The sequence below is a fragment of the Oncorhynchus tshawytscha genome, linkage group LG13 (genome assembly GCF_018296145.1).
Source record: "Oncorhynchus tshawytscha isolate Ot180627B linkage group LG13, Otsh_v2.0, whole genome shotgun sequence".
In the NCBI taxonomy this organism is placed as follows: Eukaryota; Metazoa; Chordata; class Actinopteri; order Salmoniformes; family Salmonidae; genus Oncorhynchus; species Oncorhynchus tshawytscha.
This window is the reverse complement of record NC_056441.1, coordinates 16,413,373-16,433,030: the sequence shown is the minus strand read 5'-3', so window position 1 is coordinate 16,433,030 and position 19,658 is coordinate 16,413,373. Positions and strand designations below refer to the sequence as shown.

Here is a 19,658-nt window from a genome sequence, read left to right as displayed (position 1 = left end):
TATTTTGTGAAGTGCACCAGTCCCTCCTGCAGCAAAGCACCCCCACACCATGATGCTGCCACCCTGTGCTTCACGGTTGGGATGGTGTTCTTCGGCTTGCAAGCCTCCCGCTTTTTCCTCCAAACATTACGATGGTCATTATGGCCAAACAGTTCTATTTTTATTTCATCAGACCAGAGGACATGTCTCCAAAAAGTAAAATCTTTGTCCCCATGTGCAGATTGCAAAACTGTAGTCTGGCTTTTTTATGGCGGTTTTGGAGCAGTGCCTTCTTCCTTGCTGAGCAGCCTTTCAGGTTATGTCGATATAGGACTCATTTTACTGTGGATATAGATACATTTGTACCAGTTTCCTCCAGTATCTTCACACGGTCCTTTGCTGTTGTTCTGCACTTTTCACACCAAAGTACGATCGTCACTAGGAGACAGAACACGTCTCCTTCCTGAGCTGGATGACGCCTGCCTGGTCCCATGGTGTTTATAGTTGCGTACTATTATTTGTACAGATGAACGGTTGTACCGTCAGGCGTTTGGAAATTGCTCCCAAGGATGAACCAGACTTGTGGAGGTCTACAATTTCTTTTCTGAGGTCTTGGCTGATTTCTTTAGATTTTCCCATGATGTCAAGCAAAGAGGTAATGAGTTTGAAGGTAGGCCTTGAAATACATCCACAGGTACACCTCCAATTGACTCAAATTATATCAATTAGCCTATCAGAAGCTTCTAAAGCCATGACATCATTTTCTTGAATTTCCCCTGATGTTTAAAAGCACAGTCAACTTATTGTATGTAAACTTCTCACCCACTGGAATTGTGATACAGTAAATTAGAAATGAAATAATCCGTCTAAACAATTGTTGGAAAAATTACATGTGACATGCACAAAGTAGATGTCCTAACCCACTTGGCAAAACTATAGTTTTTTAACAAAAACATTTGTGAAGTGGTTGAAAAACAAGTTAATGACTTCAACCTTAGTGTATGTAAACTTCTGACTTCAACTGTATGTGTATATATATATGGCAGGGATCCATCATGGGTTAGTACACTGGATGGTGAACTAGGCTATACAATGCACTAGAAACAGTAATGACAGGACGTTTCATGTCTTTGAGACTAATGTCTCGGGTCACTCAAATTATAGATATCTAATGTGCAAATATTTAGGCTTGAGTGATGAAATGTCAAATGTTAAGCCTAAATGTCCACCATATTCTAATTTAACATGGAGTTAATGGAAGTTCAATCAGGAAGTCCTGGTCTGAATGCATCTTCTTGCATTAAACTTTGGTTCAGTTGTACAAAGTAATTTACATAACTTCTTTAATCATGGGCACAGCGGGAACGTTGTATTTGTTTACAAATGGTCTCATCAACTGCACAACTTCATGTCACTCCTCCATCAATTAACCATGTGTGAAATGCCAGTCACTTATTATCCTCTAGCCAATGAGCCGCAGGAAAATAATGCAATTCCACCATGCTTTCTAATAGACCAACAGGCATAGCTGTTTAATTATCACCTTCCTCTCTTCACTCATGGGTGGAAATCATGAGAAATACATTTAAGCTAATGGTTACCCCTCATCCCTCTTACTTGCAGCAAAAGTTTCCACCGTCAACCCTCCACCCAAACCCACCAGCTGAAGGTCCAGTCATTTGAACCTCCTTCAAACAAGCTGTGCAGGTTCTGATGCCAGCTGCCCATCAAAGGGCTAACTTCCACCCCAGCATCCATCCCCCGGAAGACAGGGCCATCCCCCAAAATGTATATTTTAATCAACTGTAATATTTGCATTCAGTCGCTGTTGTTCATTGGGGTGGCAGGTAGCCTAGTGGTTAGAGCTTTGGACTAGTAACCGAAAAGTTGCAAGATCGAATCCCCGAGCTGACAAGGTAAAAATCGGTCGTTCCTCCCCTGAACAAGGCAGTTAACCTACTGTTCCTAGGCCATCATTGAAAATAAGGGTTTGTTCTTAACTGACTTGCCTAGATAAATGAAGGTACAACATTTTTTTTTTATTCAGTTAGGCTCTAAGGCTCTCCTCTATGTAAACCTGCATACACCCCCCCCCCCTTGTACTTTCTCCAATAGTAAAATAACTAATAAAAATCAGAAGTGGTTAGAGCAGTTATTTCCATGGCTGCCATAGAGATCCAATAAATGGCTGGACCTGATTCAAGCCCATCACATAGAACGATGTTGCATGCTTCAATCACATAAAGAGCCAGAAGGTATTAGCAATTGCACCCTCCTTCTCATACTTAATGTTTCCAGAAGCACGGTAGATAAAAAGTACGATCCAAATGAACCATAATACAATTCATTAACGTAATGCACGGAGGAGCTCTCAAAAGGCAAGCCAGGAGAGGGAAGTGTTCTTGTTTGCAATGAAATTGAATGCATGCCAGTGTTAAATTAATTTGCTCCACATTTTCCGAACGAGGCATCATGCATGTCCAGAAAACAGCATGCATCCCCAGGAGGACAGTGTTCCAGGAATATTCCAATAGTCAACAGCTAGGGCTAGGCCATAAAAGGAAAACAGTCCAGTCCCAACTTAAACTGTAAAAACAGGAAGAGACAGTAAAATAAAGTCAAAAAAGATAGCCCTAAACGACCTGTGACTGCAACAGCAAGTTTGAGTATTTTCTTGTTGAGTACAATTGAAGACCTTGGAAGTCGATCACAATGAGGCTAAGTCTGAGACTGGTCAATTTTTTAAATACATTTTGAATTGTGTGCTTGTTGACATTTACTGCATCGATTGACAGAAACATAGGCATTCCGCTGCACCCGCCATAACACCTGCTAAACAGTGTACGTGACCAATAAAATGTGATTTGGTTCACATTTCTAGAAAGAAACAAACGTCAGCTGCATGAACTGACAGCAACTGCTTGAACCCAGGGGCCACGTTTGATGATATATCAGCACTAAAAGGAATCTACTATATGCATTGCAACAAAGTAAACAATTGGACAGTAGGCCTATCTGAGAACTTAAACCCACACTGCCTGGTGCATTCTTTTCAGCTAACTGGCTGCAACCAAAGCACATTTACTGTAAACATTGACAGCATCCCTGTCTGCCTCATAATACAACTAGTTAGCTAATAGGCTAGCATTATATAAACAATGCATCCGGGCATTACAACCGGTTTGGTAATCCTGGCTTTTCACTTCGCCCATCATATTAGTGCTGTACATCCACAGGCCTAAACTAAACCACGATGACTGCGTTTACACAGGTAGCCCAATTTTAATATTGTTTCATTCATTGGTATTTTGGCCAATCAGATCCGCTTTGAAAATTATCTGATGTTTAAAGATCTGATTGGTTAAAATACCAATTATTGTAGAAAAGCTCAGAATTGGGCTGCCTGTGAAAACGCAGCCGATGGGCGTCGCATCAGTTCGATGCACCTTGCCTGCTCCGCTTGATGAAATTATCAGAATGGCTACATCACATGGTATTCTCGTTTACAGCGCTGTTCCCAGATGACTTTGTTGCGTAGATGTATCTACAGCAAATGCCTCACAGCCAGTGTTGTCATTCGGTTAATGATGAATAGGCCCAGTATCACTAATTACAAGTCAACAGCACAGCTAATTCGAAGACGAAAAGGGGAGCAGGTTGCACGACTGTCGAGACGATTGGCTAGTTAGATAATTTAACGTTTCATTACAGATTGTTATTGCGTTTCGAAACGAAACTATAAGAGGCTAGCAAGCCAACACTGGCGACTACCTACATTTTGCTAGCCCACGGGTAAAAATAAAAACCTAGACAATAGCAGATTTAGCTATCCATTCATTTCGAGAAAGTTGTAGAACAAGCATTTCACGCCTCGCGTCAACATTGTAGCTGAAAATCTAGGCTAACATCGTAATCAGATTTCTTTTTAAACCAACTGTGACATTTAATCCCCAAAGTGTTGTCATCATACTCCATTCAAAAATATATTGCAGTATTTTAGTTATTGATAGAACGTTAGGCGATTAGACACACCATCTTTGTTAATTTAGTAAATAACGGCTGTTCAAATAGCTAGCTACGTTAACGTTACTAGCCCTTAGATAGCTACTGCAAGTTATGTTAGCTAGCTTGTTTTTACTGCTAAAAATGAGAAGCAATTTAGCTAATAATTCCCAAATAAAAAGAAACCTTACCTTTTTTAGTACGTGTGCCTTTAACCAAGCAAAACAGTGTAATTAACGTTGATATATTATTCAACGCCAATCCCCGTTGAATTGATGTTTCGCTTTCGAAACCCTGCTGCCTCCTTCGATGTGAAACGTCCAGTTAGTAAGATTCTGAGCAGCTTTTCACGCAATTGCGAGAACTACAGTGACTGGCGTCATCTCACGATATTGTCATGTGCGGGAATCACCAAACCTAACACAAATGTATATGTTACTTTAATTGAAAACAAATGACATTCAACGTTGAGTGAGCAGTAGTAACATGTTTTGATGTCAATACAATATGACTATGTTAAGACAAACTGTGACGCATACATTTGGGTGTCAGCGTCCTACCTTTACAATAAACAGAGTGGTGTGTACTGTACTACCCATGAATATAAAACATACATTCACACACATTTTTAAAAGAAAGTAGTCAATTGCTTGCGGTCATCTTTTTAATATGAAACCACAGGTTTGTTTTACATACATAAACTGTCAACATTTATTTTACTGTGTTGGAAGCACCATTTTGCATGAAAGTATATTGAATTTGCTTGCCAGGAAATTATGGCTAAAATAGTTATTTACTTATACACAACATTACAAATGTTCCATATTACAAAAGTATTGCCTGACTCAATTGACATACATTTACATTGTTCCCTCTAGTCTAGTATAAAGCATTTCGGTGTAAACCTCTTGCACATTTAGTTACATTAAACTAAGGGTCCATAGTCCCCATTTCCCAACATGACATTATTTCATAAAGAAAATGGGGTTAAATTGACTGTGTTAAATCATTGCCACTTTACTCCACGGATTTCCATCTCCATGGTTACTTCAATCTGTGCTGCTGAACTTTTATGTCTTGGAATAATATTTCTCCCCCAACTTTCCAGTAGCCAATATCTCCCTGTTCCCTGTCACCTTGTCTCTTGCCCCGTCTGATGTCGGACAGTGTCCCATACATCCAGCATAGTGTGGTGGTTACTGGTGGTGTCGACTCCTCATAAGGTTGTCCAGTTCTGTCTTGTTGATGGTGCCGTAAGCCTGAGAGTAGCTGCCTAGTTTGGCACGGGGATCCCCGGCAGCCGCCATGTTGGCGTTACACTGGAAAACCTTCTTACTGAACCTGGGAGGAGGGGGCCGTGCCTCTCGTGACTGAGACTGGGACCGCTGGTTCTATATTTACCCCCCAAAAGGACCAGATGGAGAGAAAATCTGGGTTAGAGGGGGAGATTTAAAAATGTTATGAGGGTAAATATGGGACAATACAAGTCCTGTCCAATAACAAGAAGTAGTAGGATTCACTCCACAGCAGCTGAGTTCCCTGTTCCCAACAAGGTGATAATGAAACAGTGGAAAAGGACATTATAGAAGATGATGTATAGCATTGACATAAAACCTTAATAGTGACAGCAGTAACAGTATATAAGATCATAGAGTATGACCTTGTTAATATAGCCCACTCACCAGGTGTGCAGAGGTGACACACATCCCTGAGGACACAGAGGGATCGTCTCTGCGGACAAGTGGGTTGTTCTGAGGGTGGGAGAGGGTCAGGGAGAAGGAACGGGTACGGCTGACAGGGGCTGAGCGACCGCGCTGCAGAATCTGCTCCATAGACTGACAGATGGGGAGAGAGACATTATTACACATCTTTTCCCCCCATGCATTGTATATTTTTCACTGGACACTGCAAATAACTTGTGCTGTGTAGTGATCATCAACACAATGTTTGATAAATCAAGAGTCTCTGTCTAATACATTTAACTAAAACATGCTTGTCTATCCAGTAATCTGTATTTTAGATATTCAAGGTGTCCACTGAATGTTGCTAGACCTCAGTCTGAATTGTGTGTAGTTTAATCCATTCCATTGTATTCTGGTATTAACAAGTGACGCTGCAACTAATCACTGAAGATCCTAGAACAAGGATCAAGGACACACTGATTATTTGCACAAACGCATACGGTACACATATTACATCATGTATCTTAAGAGGATATAAACTGGGTAATTTATTCTGCAACAATCTTTTTGATTTGTTGCTGATTATTGTTCCCACTTGAATTGTATTAATTTATTGCATCTGTTGTAACTGAACTCTTTCCTGGGATCTGAGTTTTTCCTATAGCTGTGGTACTTACAACAGTGTTGCGAATAGCACCCTCTGCTGGCAGCACAGTTACATTTTCATTACTCATCTGTCCCTCCAGTTCCCTGCTGGCAGTACCGGAGCGAAAATAGTGAGGTGGTCCAGCCAGATTTCGAACAAAACCATCTGCATGAGAGAAATATAAGATAGTATCTGTCTGTGTGTATGAAGGTGTGTGAATATGGGGGACCAAATCAAATAAAAATGTATTTGTCACTTACCGTGAAATGCTTACATACAAGCCCGGAGGGGATGGCTGCTGTTTTACCGCCTCCTAAACAATTGTGCAATTTTGTGTGTTAGTGTACTCACTGGCAACGTGTGTGATGGGATTATATGTAGTCTTTCCCATGACGGGGCTAGCTGCAGGGCTGGACCTCTCCAGGGACGGCTGGGTGGACACAGGTACTGGTGTAGGTATGGTGATAACTGGACGAGCAGCCTGGTGTTCTGTCTTATCATGAGGGGATTTAACCCTAAGGTCCCCTCCACCATTACCAGACACTGGCTCCAGCCCTCCTTTGTCCTTCCCAGTGGGCCTTTCCCTCCCACGGTCTCCACTGTCACTCCCAGAACCTGACCTAGAGACAGGCTCCTCTTTCTTCCTCGGCATTACATGACGTGGCATTCTCCTTGTGGTCCTCTTTTCTAGAATCATCTTCACAGGACAGATGAAAAAGTCACAGTATCTACAATCATTTTTATCTGTCATTCATTCATTCAGTCCTGAACACCTGTCTCATGTTCTATGTTTGGTTTGGTCACGGTGGACCATTACTGGTCAAGTTTTTAATAGTTACTAATACAGTGTTAAAATAATTCCTTTCAGGGGATTATGACTGTGTGTATATACACTGCTCAAAAAAATAAAGGGAACACTTAGACAACACAATGTAACTCCAAGTCAATCACACTTCTGTGAAATCAAACTGTCCACTTAGGAAGCAACACTGATTGACAATACATTTCACATGCTGTTGTGCAAATGGAATAGACAACAGGTGGAAATTATAGGCAATTAGCAAGACAACCCCAATAAAGGAGTGGTTCTACAGGTGGTGACCACAGACCACTTCTCAGTTCCTATGCTTCCTGGCTGATGTTTTGGTCACTTTTGAATGCTGGCGGTGCTTTCACTCTAGTGGTAGCATGAGATGGAGTCTACAACCCACACAAGTGGCTCAGGTAGTGCAGCTCATCCAGGATGGGACATCAATGCGAGCTGTGGCAAGAAGGCTTGTTGTGTCTGTCAGTGTAGTGTCCAGAGCATGGAGGCGCTACCAGGAGACAGGCCAGTACATCAGGAGAGGTGGAGGAGGCCAGAAACCCAGCAGCAGGACCGCTACCTCCGCCTTTGTGCAAGGAGGAGCAGGAGGAGCACTGCCAGAGCCCTGCAAAATGACCTCCAGCAGGCCACAAATGTGCATGTCTGCTCAAACGGTCAGAAACAGACTCCATGAGGGTGGTATGAGGGCCCGACGTCCACAGGTGGGGGTTGTGCTTACAGCCCAACACCGTGCAGGACGTTTGGCATTTGCCAGAGAACACAAAGATTGGCAAATTCGCCACTGGCGCCCTGTGCTCTTCACAGATGAAAGCAGGTTCACACTGAGCACATGTGACAGACGTGACAGAGTCTGGAGACGCCGGGGAGAACGTTCTGCTCACCTGCAACATCCTCCAGCATGACCGGTTTGGCGGTGGGTCAGTCATGGTGTGGGGTGGCATTTCTTTGGGGGAGGGGGCCGCACAGCCCTCCATGTGCTCGCCAGAGGTAGCCTGACTGCCATTAGGTACCGAGATGAGATCCTCAGACCCCTTGTGAGACCATATGCTGGTGCGGTTGGCCCTGGGTTCCTCCTAATGCAAGACAATGCTAGACCTCATGTGGCTGGAATATGTCAGCAGTTCCTGCAAGAGGAAGGTATTGATGCTATGGACTGGCCCGCCCGTTCCCCAAACCTGAATCCAATTGAGCACATCTGGGACATCATGTCTCGCTCCATCCACCAACGCCACGTTGCACCACAGACTGTCCAGGAGTTGGCGGATGCTTTAGTCCAGGTCTGGGAGGAGATCCCTCAGAAGACCATCCGCCACCTCATCAGGAGCATGCCCAGGCGTTGTAGGGAGGTCATACAGGCACGTGGAGGCCACACACACACACTACTGAGCCTCATTTTGACTTGTTTTAAGGACATTACATCAAAGTTGGATCAGCCTGTAGTGTGGTTTTCCACTTTAATTTTGAGTGTGACTCCAAATCCAGACCTCCATGGGTCGATAAATACTTATTTTCCACCATAATTCGCAAATAAATTCATTAAAATCCTACAATGTGATATTCTGGATTTTTTTCCCTCATTTTGTCTGTCATAGTTGAAGTGTACCTATGATGAAAATTACAGGCCTCTCTCCTCTTTTCAAGTGGGAGAACTTGCACAATTGGTGGCTGACTAAATACTTTTTTGCCCCACTGTATGTGTACACACACACACACACACACACACACACACACACACACACACGTGTTCAGTTCATCATCCTCTCTCCCCTCAGTATTACCTCATACAGTTTATTACGGTACTGAACCACCGACAACTGGACATCATCATCCACAGGCAGGATCACATCAGAGTCCAGACCTGGCTCCTTGGCTGGGTTGTGGAATCTCCAGCGACATGAAGAGGAAAAACGTGAAGATGACAGCGCAACACAAATAGATGTATCCATTGTTAAATCCAAGACTAGCCATGCATACTGACTTAACAAATCGCACTACTCAGTAAAATTGTAACATAAACAAACAAAACGTAAAACACTTTGGCTGTATCCCGAACGGCACACCATTTCCAATATAGGGACCCTGGTCAAAAGTAGTGCACTATGTAGGGAACAGGGTACCATTTAGGAAGCAGCCTACATACTGTATATATTAACATGCCTGAACATAAACCCTTTGTTTATAACAGAAATTATCAGCATTGGCATCACTAGAGGATTCACGCATTATGTCATCAAATAGCTTTGCTTGCTCTTTGGGCTAAAGGCTGGGTTACTCTAAAGCTCCTAGTGACAACTGCTGATTTAAAAAGGACTTCATAAAACACATTTGACTGGACATGATTGATAACCATGTATGAAATGTATGCTGGAGCACAAAAGCCTATATAAAGCTCCTATAAAGCACATTGCACTACATTTTAATGTATGAGATGTGCTGTATAAGGTACCTGGAGACATAGAGGTGCTGCAGGGCCTGCTCAGCGGTCAGCCTCTTGTCTGGGTTGAACACCAGCAGGCGACTCACCAGGTCTAGGGCATCTGGGGGCACCGACGGCTGCAGAAGATCCTCTAGAGGCACCTGGGGCCTGGACACAGACAAACACAGTGCAGCGCAGTGAATACATGTCTACAAATGTCTAGACAGCTGACTCAGCACCTTTGAATAGTTTACTTCTGTTGGACCCAGTAGATTTCCACTATGACTTACTTCAGTAGCATCCTCTGAATCACAGAGGCACCATACTCAGATCTGATCGAAAGTACGTCTGAAAAAAATAAATCACAAATCACTACTAAGGTAATGATCAGTTGGTCAGTTAGGGGCATAACAACTTGATTCCTACAACTTGTGCTCAACAACCAAATAGCACACTAGTAATGATCTGTGAACCCTGCAGCGAGGACTTAATACTCACCCTCTGGGCTAGGGTGTGGAATTGCACTCATGATTTTCTCTATCTGGTTGATGGTGGAGGTTCCAGGGAAAAGGGGCTGCCCAAGTAGCATCTCTCCTAGGATACAACCTATACTCCACATGTCTACCCCCTTTGTGTATCTGTAGAAGAAATCAAAGAATTTTCATGGACTGACTTCCAATATGAAGGTTTCTGCATGGCTACTACTTACTCACATCAAGTACATTGATGTCGCAAAAGGGCAACTCATTTTAACATTACAAACTTACAATAACAATATTTCATTTGTACAGCGCATTTCTCACCCTCAGCACACATCATTTTCAATGACAGAGAGAGAGAGAAAGAGATAAACATATACATTAAAAAGTGGAGAAAAATAAATATATATATATATATATATTTCATATTCATCATCTCCAGCTCCACCCTCAACATCAACATGTGAAAATGGCACTTTTCTATGTTTGGTAGTAGTATTTCCAATGACGTCATCTAATTTAACCAATTATGGATGTGTGCATTTCACCATATGTATATAAATAAATAAAAAATATAAGGTGAAATGCACACATCCATACAAAACATAATCTGGTGTGCCACATGTGATTTTTATCAACAATGAGTAGGAAATGCCTACTCATTATTGGTTAAATCAGATGATAGAAAAGCACCATTTTCACAAATGTTGATGCTGGGGGTGGAGCTAGAGATGATGAATATCAAGTACACACACACACACACACACACACACTACCGTTCAAAAGTTTGGAGTCACTTAAGTTGTCCATTAAAATGACATCAAATTGATCAGAGCCAATTTGCTCTGTTCTGTGAAGAGAGTAGTGCACATCATTGTACAAGATCTTCAAACCATTTCTTGGCAAATTCTCACATGGAATAGCCTTCATTTCTGCAAACAAGAATAGACTGACGAGATTCAGAAGAAAGTTTTTTGTTTCTGGCCATTTTGAGCCTGTAATCGAACCCACAAATGCTGATGCTCCAGATACTCAACTAGTCTAAAGAAGGACTGTTTTATTGCTTCTTTAATCAGAACAACAGTTTTCAGCTGTGCTAACACAATTGCAAAAGGGTTTTCTAATGATCAATTATACTTTTAAAATGATAAACTTGGATTAGCTAATACAACGTGACATTGGAACACAGGAGTGATGGTTGCTGATAATGGGCCTCTGTACACCTATGTAGATATTCCATTAAAAACAAATCTGCCGTTTCCAGCTACAATAGTCATTTACAACATTAACAATGTCTACACTGTATTTCTGATCAATCTGATGTTATTTTAAATGGACAAAAAAATTGCTTTTCTTTCAAAAACAAGGACATTTCTAAGTGACCCCAAACTTTTGAACGGTAGTATATATATATATATATTCAAGCCTAAAGGAATGGCTCAGATACTTGGGAAAAGTAGGCCGTACAGTGCACTGCTCCATGTAATCCCAGTGCGTGTGTACCTTGAGGAACCCAGCAGGATCTCAGGAGCTCTGTACCACCGCGTCGCCACATACTCTGTCAGCGCCGGGTTCCCAGCATCCTCCTGGATCTGGCAGAGAGACCTCGCTAAACCGAAGTCACAAAGTTTCACAAAGCAATCCGTGTCAAGTAGAATATTGGAGGGCTATGGGAAGAGAAAACTCAATTCAATCATGTCATCAAAATAGTTATTCTCCAGATAAACAAAAGAAGAATTGGATAGCATCACCCATACTGGTGGCACCAGCGCATCTGCAAATGCAATAATGTCATAATCTCAATATGCACAGTTCTTAGTACATTGACAATTTAACCATTGTACTGTACCTTCTGGTCTCTGTGGATGACATTGCCTGAGTGCAGGTATTTGGTGGCCTTGAGGAGTTGATGCATGACATAGCGTTTATGGATGTCTTTCAGCAGGTTGCCTTTCTTTATCACCGCGTGCAGGTCGGTGTCTGCAAAACAAAGGTGGTAAAAACACTAATAACCAACAGGAATCGTAACCAAATGAAATCATTCAGAAATGAACATTCATTCATACCACACTTAGAATAATGACACTTTGAAAACACCTTTCCATAAACACACAATGAACCACAAACACAAGATTAATTTAGCAGTCAAGTGAAGGACAAATTAGACATGTCACGTTTCCCATAAACAATCTACGCACTCCTGCAGTGACCCCAAAATGTTAGCAAGTGTGGCGGTGGGCAAATGCCAGGGGCACCAGGTGCAGTGATGCGGGTCCACACACTAAGAGATTAGACTGCAGGGAACAGAGAGAAGTCCAATATGTGGACTCAGCATGCATAGTAGGCAGCCAAGAGGAGAGGAGCCCTCCCCCATCACCCTTTCCTCTGGTGCCAGGTTTAAACTGCTGAATAACCTTGCCTGCCTGCATTCTTTGTGCTGTTATTTTAAAATGGCCGACCCAATCAAATTTAGCACAGGGTAGGTGGCCAATAATAAATACTGTGGCAAAGCTGTATTTTTGTAGGCAGCAGGGTGATTTACAAAATCAAGTTGTCAATGCAAGTATCCTGCATGTACAGTACCAGTCAAAAGTTTGGACACACCTACTCATTTAAGGGTTTTTCTTAATTTTTACTATTTTCTACATTGTAGAATATATCAATCAGCACTATCAAATAACACATATGGAATCATGTAGTAACCCAAAAAGTGTAAAACAAATCAAAATATATTTTAGATTATTCAAAGTAGCCACCCTTTGCACACTCTTGGCATTCTCTCAACCAGCTTCATGAGGAATGCTTTTCCAAATGTGTTGAAGGAGTTCCCACATATGCTGAGCACTTGTTGGGTGCTTTTCCTTCACTCTGCGGTCCAACTCATCCCAAACCATCTCAATTGGGTTGAGGTCAGGTGATTGTGGAGGCCAGGTCATCTGATGCAGCACTCCATAATTCTCCTTCTTGGTCAAATAGCCCTTACACAGCCTGGAGGTGTGTTTTGGGTCATTGTCCTGTTGAAAAAACAAATGATAGTCCCACTAAGTACAAACCACATGGGATGGCCTATCGCTGCAGAATGCTGTGGTATCCATGCTGGTTAAGTGTGTCTTGAATTCTAAATAAATCACAAACAGTGTCACTAGCAAAGCACCCCCACACCACCTCCATGCCTCACGGTGGGAACCACACATGCGGAGATCATCTGTTCACCTACTCTGCATCTCACAAAGACATGGAGGTTGGAACCAAAAATATCAAAGGACAGATTTACACCAGTCTAATGTCCATTGCTTGTGTTTCTTGGCCCAAGCAAGTCTCTTCTTATTATTGGTGTCCTTTAGTAGTGGTTTCTTTGCAGCAATTCGACCATGAAGGCCTGATTCACGCAGTCTCCTCTGAACAGTTGATGTTGAGATGTGTCTGTTACTTGAACTCTGTGAAGTATTTATTTGGGCTGCAATCTGAGGTGCAGTTAACTCTAATAACTTATCCTCTGCAGCAGAGGTAACTCTGAGTCTTCCTTTCCTGTGGCAGTCCTCATGAGAGCCAGTTTCATCATAGCGCTGATGGTTTTTGTGACTGCACTTGAAGTAACTTTCAGAATTCTTGACATTTTCCAGATTGGCTGATCTTCATGTCTTAAAGGGGCGGCAGGTAGCCTTGTGGTTAGAGCTTTGGGCCTGTAACCGAAAGGTTGCTGGATCGAATCCCCGAGCTGACAAGGTCAAACAAATATGTTCTCTGCCCTTGAACAAGGAAGTTGGCCTACCGGGGAACAGTGGGTTGTCATTGTAAATAAGAATTTATTCTTAACTGACTTGCCTAGTTAAATAAAGGTTACATTTAAAAACAATTAAAATAACTTACAAGTAATGATGGACTGTTGATTCTCTTTGCTTATTGAGCTGTTCTTGCCATAATATGGACTTTTACCACCCCTACCTTGTCACAACACAACTGACTGGCTCAAATGCATTAAGAAGGAAAGAAATTCCACAAATTAACAAGGCACACCTGTTAATTTAAATGCATTCCAGGTGACTACCTCCTGAAGCTGGTTGAGAGAATGCCAAGAGTATGCAAAGCTGTCATCAAGGCAAAGGGTGGCTACTTTGAATAACCTCAAATATATTTTGATTTGATTAACACTTTTTTGTTTACTACATGATTCCATTTGTGTTATTTCATAGTTTTGATGTCTTCCCTATTATCTACAATGTAGAAATAAAGAAAAACCCTGGAATGAGTACAGTAGTCCACAGTGTCCAAACATTTGACTGGTACTATATATCTGTTATTACCAAATAGGCATTTTATATGATACCATCTCACATATCACCACATTCCTCTAGTGAAATCAAATTCATATTTAAAATGGATGTAAACAGATAATGCACATAAGAGTCCTCACCCATGTATTCAAAGACCAGGTAAATATCTTTGTCATTTTGAGCTCTGATGACATTGAGCAGTTTGACGATGTTGGCATGATCTCCAAACTCCTGCAGGGATAAATACATAACAGTTTAGATAACGCACGCGGGCGGGCGGGCGGACGGACACACACACGGACACACACTTGAGTGAAATCAGTGTTAAGACTGCAAATCTTCTTAGGGATAGTGACATCACCTGATATGGTGCCAGTATGGTGCCAGTGTTTCTGTGGGAGATGGCAATAGCTGATTATGGACACTGACACACAGTTTATGGACACTGACACACAGTTTATGGACTTGGCCTCTGTTTTTCCTGGCCGCAGAGGATGGGAACAAAAACTGACCACACTGTTTTCTTTTCCCTGTGTGACCAGTTTTCTGTTCACTTTCAATAGGTCAGAATATATGGCCACCCTATGGATGATTAACTAAGCACCACATCACACTGCAAACTGTCCACAATACTTTTAGTAGTCTCTTTAAAATGGTACAGGTGTTGTATCTGTGAACCTGGACAAAGGCTTCTGTTCAACTATAGAATAAACTAAACAAAACTGTCTCTGTCTGGACTACGAGTCTTTAGCATATGGAATTATTGTATGCATTAATTTCAAAACCATGCCATAAAAATGTTAATGTAAATTTTTTTATATGTAATCTCTGCTGGACAGGCTACATTTATGTGAGATTTTCAGTTCTAGGTTGCCCAGATTATGTTAAACACAATTTTAGATACAACAGTTCAGCACTTGGCAGGGTCTAATCAGAATCAAGGAGTCTTCCTGAAAAGCAGGAGCCATCTGGAGTTTACATTACGGTATGCAAACACGGTCCCAGTGTACACAGCAACATGACCAGTCCACTCAGGCTATATACACCAGCTGCCTGCGGTTGGGCTCCATTTCAAACCATTGAACCACTCACTTCAATTTTCCAATTGTTGCGAACTGAAATAGATATGCATTCTTACCTGAAGAAACATGATTTCTCTGAATGTCCTCTGTGGAGAAAAAAATAACATTGGGAAGACGTAGGAAAGGCCAAAGTCATTTTAATTGACAATGTATTTAATCATTAACAGACTAAATGAAACAAGTTGTTTGAGAACCCCTGGCCCTTACAGTATTGCCATAAAATTATAATTAGATATAGTCAAGGTTGTTGAACAGGGACTTTTTTGTTACGCTCCTCAAACTTTCACAACTTATATTAAGATATATCTCTGTAGCTACATCTACTTAGTGGCAGACAAAACTAGTAGCCAATGTCAATGACCAATATCATCATGTATCACAAACCTGGGCATCAGTCCTATTCCTGAAGGCATCAAATATTTTCTTTACAGCTACAACTTCTCCTGTCTGTCTGTCCACAGCCTTCCATACAATCCCATATGCCTGGACACAGAGTGGATAAAGAGATACAAAACTGATAGTGAATCATTATCAGGATTAAAAAGGTAAAACAAAAACAGCCACAGGACTGTAGTTGAGCCCTAAGATAAACTCAAAGCACAATATTGGAAACACAGGGAAGTAGAGTGGAGAGTAAGGAAAGGAAACCTTCTAGGGAGCGATTACTCAGCACTTTTAGAGTCAGCAGCACACCGAGGAGAGGTGACTGGTTATGACATCAATGGGTGAGAGGAAGAGAAGACATAATCAGGGAACACTAGACACTGGTCCCTCTGGCGTCAGTAACTTCCTGCTTAGCGAGCATAGCAAGGCTAACTTTAATACCGTCAGACAGACTGAAAACTGGGGAAATAAGGTTATTCAAGGAAGACTTTTGGGGGAAAGTTAGTCTTGGAACTTATAATGGTACTCTTGGTATTGTAACCTAGGAATAGTGCCCAACAACAGCACATCGGTCCCCCCCCTTGGGTAAAATTGAATTGTAGTAAATGTGCCGAAAGCTCACTCCACAGCTAGCTTGAAATGTTGCCGATGGAGCTATCCAATTTGTGCCTTTTGTATAGCTCAAACAGTTGGTACGTTGTCAAGGAGGAGAGTCACGTGTTTGTGAGAATACGATCACTGGTTCGAGTATGGTATGGGGGCAGGGACAGTGGAGGAAGACTTACTGTGAGCAGCACACCAATGTCAGTTTCATTACTGTATTATTGACTGTATGTTTGTTTATTCCATGTGCAACTCTGTGTTGTTATATGTGTCAAACTGCTTTGCTTTACCTTGACCAGGTCGCAGTTGTAAATGAGAACTTGTTCTCAACTAGCCTACCTGCTTAAATGAAGGTGAAATTTAAAAAAATGAACACCTGTGTAATAGGACCCATGGCCTCCCCTCAAGGGAAGGTTCTAGGTAGTATTGTGTGACACATCTACATGACTCAACAGTTTGCCACCGGGCACTATACAGTTCAGAGATACAATAAGCATCAGGGAGGCTAGATCTAGCACATGGTGAGACTCTCATTGTTTTGTCAAGAGAAAGAAAACAGGTCTTCCATTATCCTATGTCTGGGAAAAAAACTAAACAAAAGCTTTGGACTCAGAAGTCAGGCATTTTTCTATTTCCCTTGTATCAAAGTCTGCTGATCTGGCTGAAAGAAATGTCTTGTTCTGAAAAAATGTATAATCCTCCAGTTTATGACATCAGTATTCACAGAGACAAAGTTTGGGGAATTTTAAGAATTGTTCTTACAGGAATGACTAGGGAGGTAAACGTGAAAAGTAGCAATGTGTGTAATTCAATGACTATTTCTATAAAATAAAATGGATTTCAAAAGCAACCACTTGTTCTTTGTATTTATTTGCTTGACAGCAGTGAGTGTGCAATTTATATATATATATATATATTGTATTAATTTACCTTTATTTAACTTGGCAAGTCAGTTAAGAACAAATTCTTATTTACAATGACGGCCTACCCCAAACCTGGAAGTCGCTGGGCCAATTGTGCGCCGCCCTATGGGACTTAATTACCGCCGGATGTGTCTGTCATTCATGAGTTTGACTTTCACATTACAACAAATAAATGTTTTCCCCAGAACTATAAAAACTGGGGACAGACAAAATTACTTACCCCCTTTCCAAGTCTTTTCTTGATTTCATATTTCATGGAAATATGATCCTCCACTTCCATGACGTTCATCCTAATTATTTGTTTAGTTAACTCTTATGCAATGTTTTTCATTCCTTTTTGGTAATTACAAAGTAACAGTCAGCCACAAGTAGAAATTCTGAAAGGAAACACTTGAATCATCTATTTTCAGAACGTTCTTGATCAAGGCAACAATGTATCAACTTCCTTTGCAGCTGCAATCTCCATTTGAGTACACTAAAAAAATGTAACACCTTTCGTTTGAAGGAGTTGTTGAATGTAAACAGTTATATACAAAATCACGATTCATGTGTTGTTGTTTGGCAGCCAGTTCTGCTTGCAGCAGCGCGCTAACTAGCTTCTTTGAACTTCTGCGCTAATGTTGAATGGTTATTGATCAATCACTGTCGTTGCCCACCGATACATTCCTAAACAAATATCTCCCTCCCGAAAATTACCGATGGTCTTCTTTGAAAGTTCTGAAACAGACCGGTTCAAGGATATCGGCGACAGGTGTTGATTGCTGGATACAAACAAGCATATCGGTTCGTTTCGTAATTGTTTGTCGTCCTGGAGACGCAACTATACGCTGCTGTACGGTTTCCGAAGTCAAAATGTACTATATCGTAACAATTAATGAGAAGAAAAAAAGAAGCTTTTTGGTCTTAATTTAAGGTTAGGCATTAGGTTACCAGTGCGGTTAAATTCACGATTAAAATAACTTTTTAATTAGATCAATTGTAGAAGTAGGCGGGATTTATGACTTTGTCGCTGTGGTAACTAGTGACAACCGTTCCAAAAGCTTTTAAAGGAGCCGTATGCTTTATTTTATGAATGATAAGTGGGTGGCACTGCACGGAGATTGTGACAGCTGGTTAAACGGCATCCCTTGAGAAGGCAAGAACAAGATGTATGGCAGGAGAAGTGCAGTATTATCATAATTAGACGTATACTTGGAATATGGAGGAGAAATGGAGGGAAAAAGAGGCTGAGGAGGTCTAACAGAGAGAGGGGAGCTTGAGTTGGTTAAAAATGGCAGAAAAAAAGGATATGGTTTGTTAAAGAAGAATGGTAGAAAGTATAAAACAGAGTGAGCTGAAGACAGGAGGAGAAATGGAAGTGAATGAGGTCGAAGTATCAGAGGTGGTAGGTGTGGTGAAGTTCTTGGAGCCTGAGGCTTGCACCGAGGGTCAGGATAAAGATGAGTCTGTGACAGTAGGAGTGAAGCTTTTGGAAAAAGTGGAACCTTGCCTTTTGGCTGATCCATTTGTGGTTTCAGGGTGGGTGAAAACAGAGTTGGGTGCTGTGGAATCATCGGTGAGGGTAACCAAAAGTGGTCTTGTGATAATTTGTGTTTCTGCTGGTCAGAGGGAGAAGGTGCTCTGCGTTAAACAAATGGGGGCATGAAATGTGAAAGGAGTGATTACTGGGGTAGCAGTAAATGTAAAAGTTGACCAACTGAAGGGGAAGATTTCCGGTGTTTGATGCAACACAGAAAGTGTGGCATGAGTGGTGAAACAGAATAGTCATTGTCTGTTCTTTTGAGTTTTGATGTTGAGTCGTTGCCCGACAAATTGATTTTAGGATATAGAAGTTATCCTGTACAAGCTTTTGTGCCAAATACATCACATTGTTACAGGTGTCAAGCTTATGTGCATGTGGCAGCAGTGTGTAGAAGGGAGGTTCCTATGTGTGAGAAGTGTGCAAAGAGCATGAGACAAAGGAATGTGTAACATTGAGGAAAGTAGTGGTATGTGTTAATTGTAGGGGTGCCCATGGGGCTGGGGATCAGAAATGTCCTGTGCAAGAGAGCCAGGTTGAGGTTTCAGGGTTAGAGTAGTGCAGAAGTTGTCATACGCTGAGGCAGTGAAGAAAGTAGAGGACGATGGGTCAAGGGGTAGGGATTCTGAGAGAAGTGGTGTGAGTAGTAGATCTGTACCACTACAGAGGGATAGTTCAACAAGTAAATATGTTTCAGTGAGATTGGATTTTTAGCATTTATAGCAATGGTTATCAACTGTACTGCAGGGATGGAACTGAAGTTGCAGAAAATGGAGGTTGTGGTGGCAGCTGCAGAGGTATGAGTGTGCGAGACATCAAAAGAGTGTTAAGTGGTAGTTCCAT

At 41.6% G+C, this 19,658-nt stretch overlaps 2 protein-coding genes across 4 annotated transcripts in view; both read right to left on the bottom strand.

The window, feature by feature from the left end:
* LOC112264379 (protein lifeguard 1) overlaps positions 1–4,342 on the bottom strand; it is a 42,479-nt gene extending 38,137 nt beyond the window's left edge. The window contains exon 1 of one of the 3 annotated variants that reach the window (XM_024440934.2): positions 4,173–4,342. The gene's annotated coding sequence lies outside the window, so the exon portion shown is untranslated. The remainder of the gene's footprint in view (positions 1–4,172) is intronic. The other 2 variants (XM_024440933.2, XM_024440932.2) reach the window with 2 other exon arrangements.
* Positions 4,343–5,125: 783 nt separating this feature from the next.
* On the bottom strand, positions 5,126–18,299 carry LOC112264378 (mitogen-activated protein kinase 15). Its single transcript, XM_024440931.2, has 14 exons — positions 17,517–18,299; positions 15,771–15,869; positions 15,443–15,472; positions 14,445–14,535; positions 11,880–12,010; positions 11,534–11,697; positions 10,050–10,189; positions 9,842–9,899; positions 9,582–9,719; positions 8,914–9,019; positions 6,661–7,006; positions 6,341–6,474; positions 5,664–5,816; positions 5,126–5,372 (listed from the first exon to the last, which is right to left on the bottom strand). Exons 1-14 carry the CDS (start codon positions 17,583–17,585, stop codon positions 5,178–5,180), a joined length of 1,854 nt encoding a protein of 617 aa, XP_024296699.1. The 5' UTR covers positions 17,586–18,299; the 3' UTR covers positions 5,126–5,177.
* Between the last annotated feature and the right edge of the window lie 1,359 nt (positions 18,300–19,658).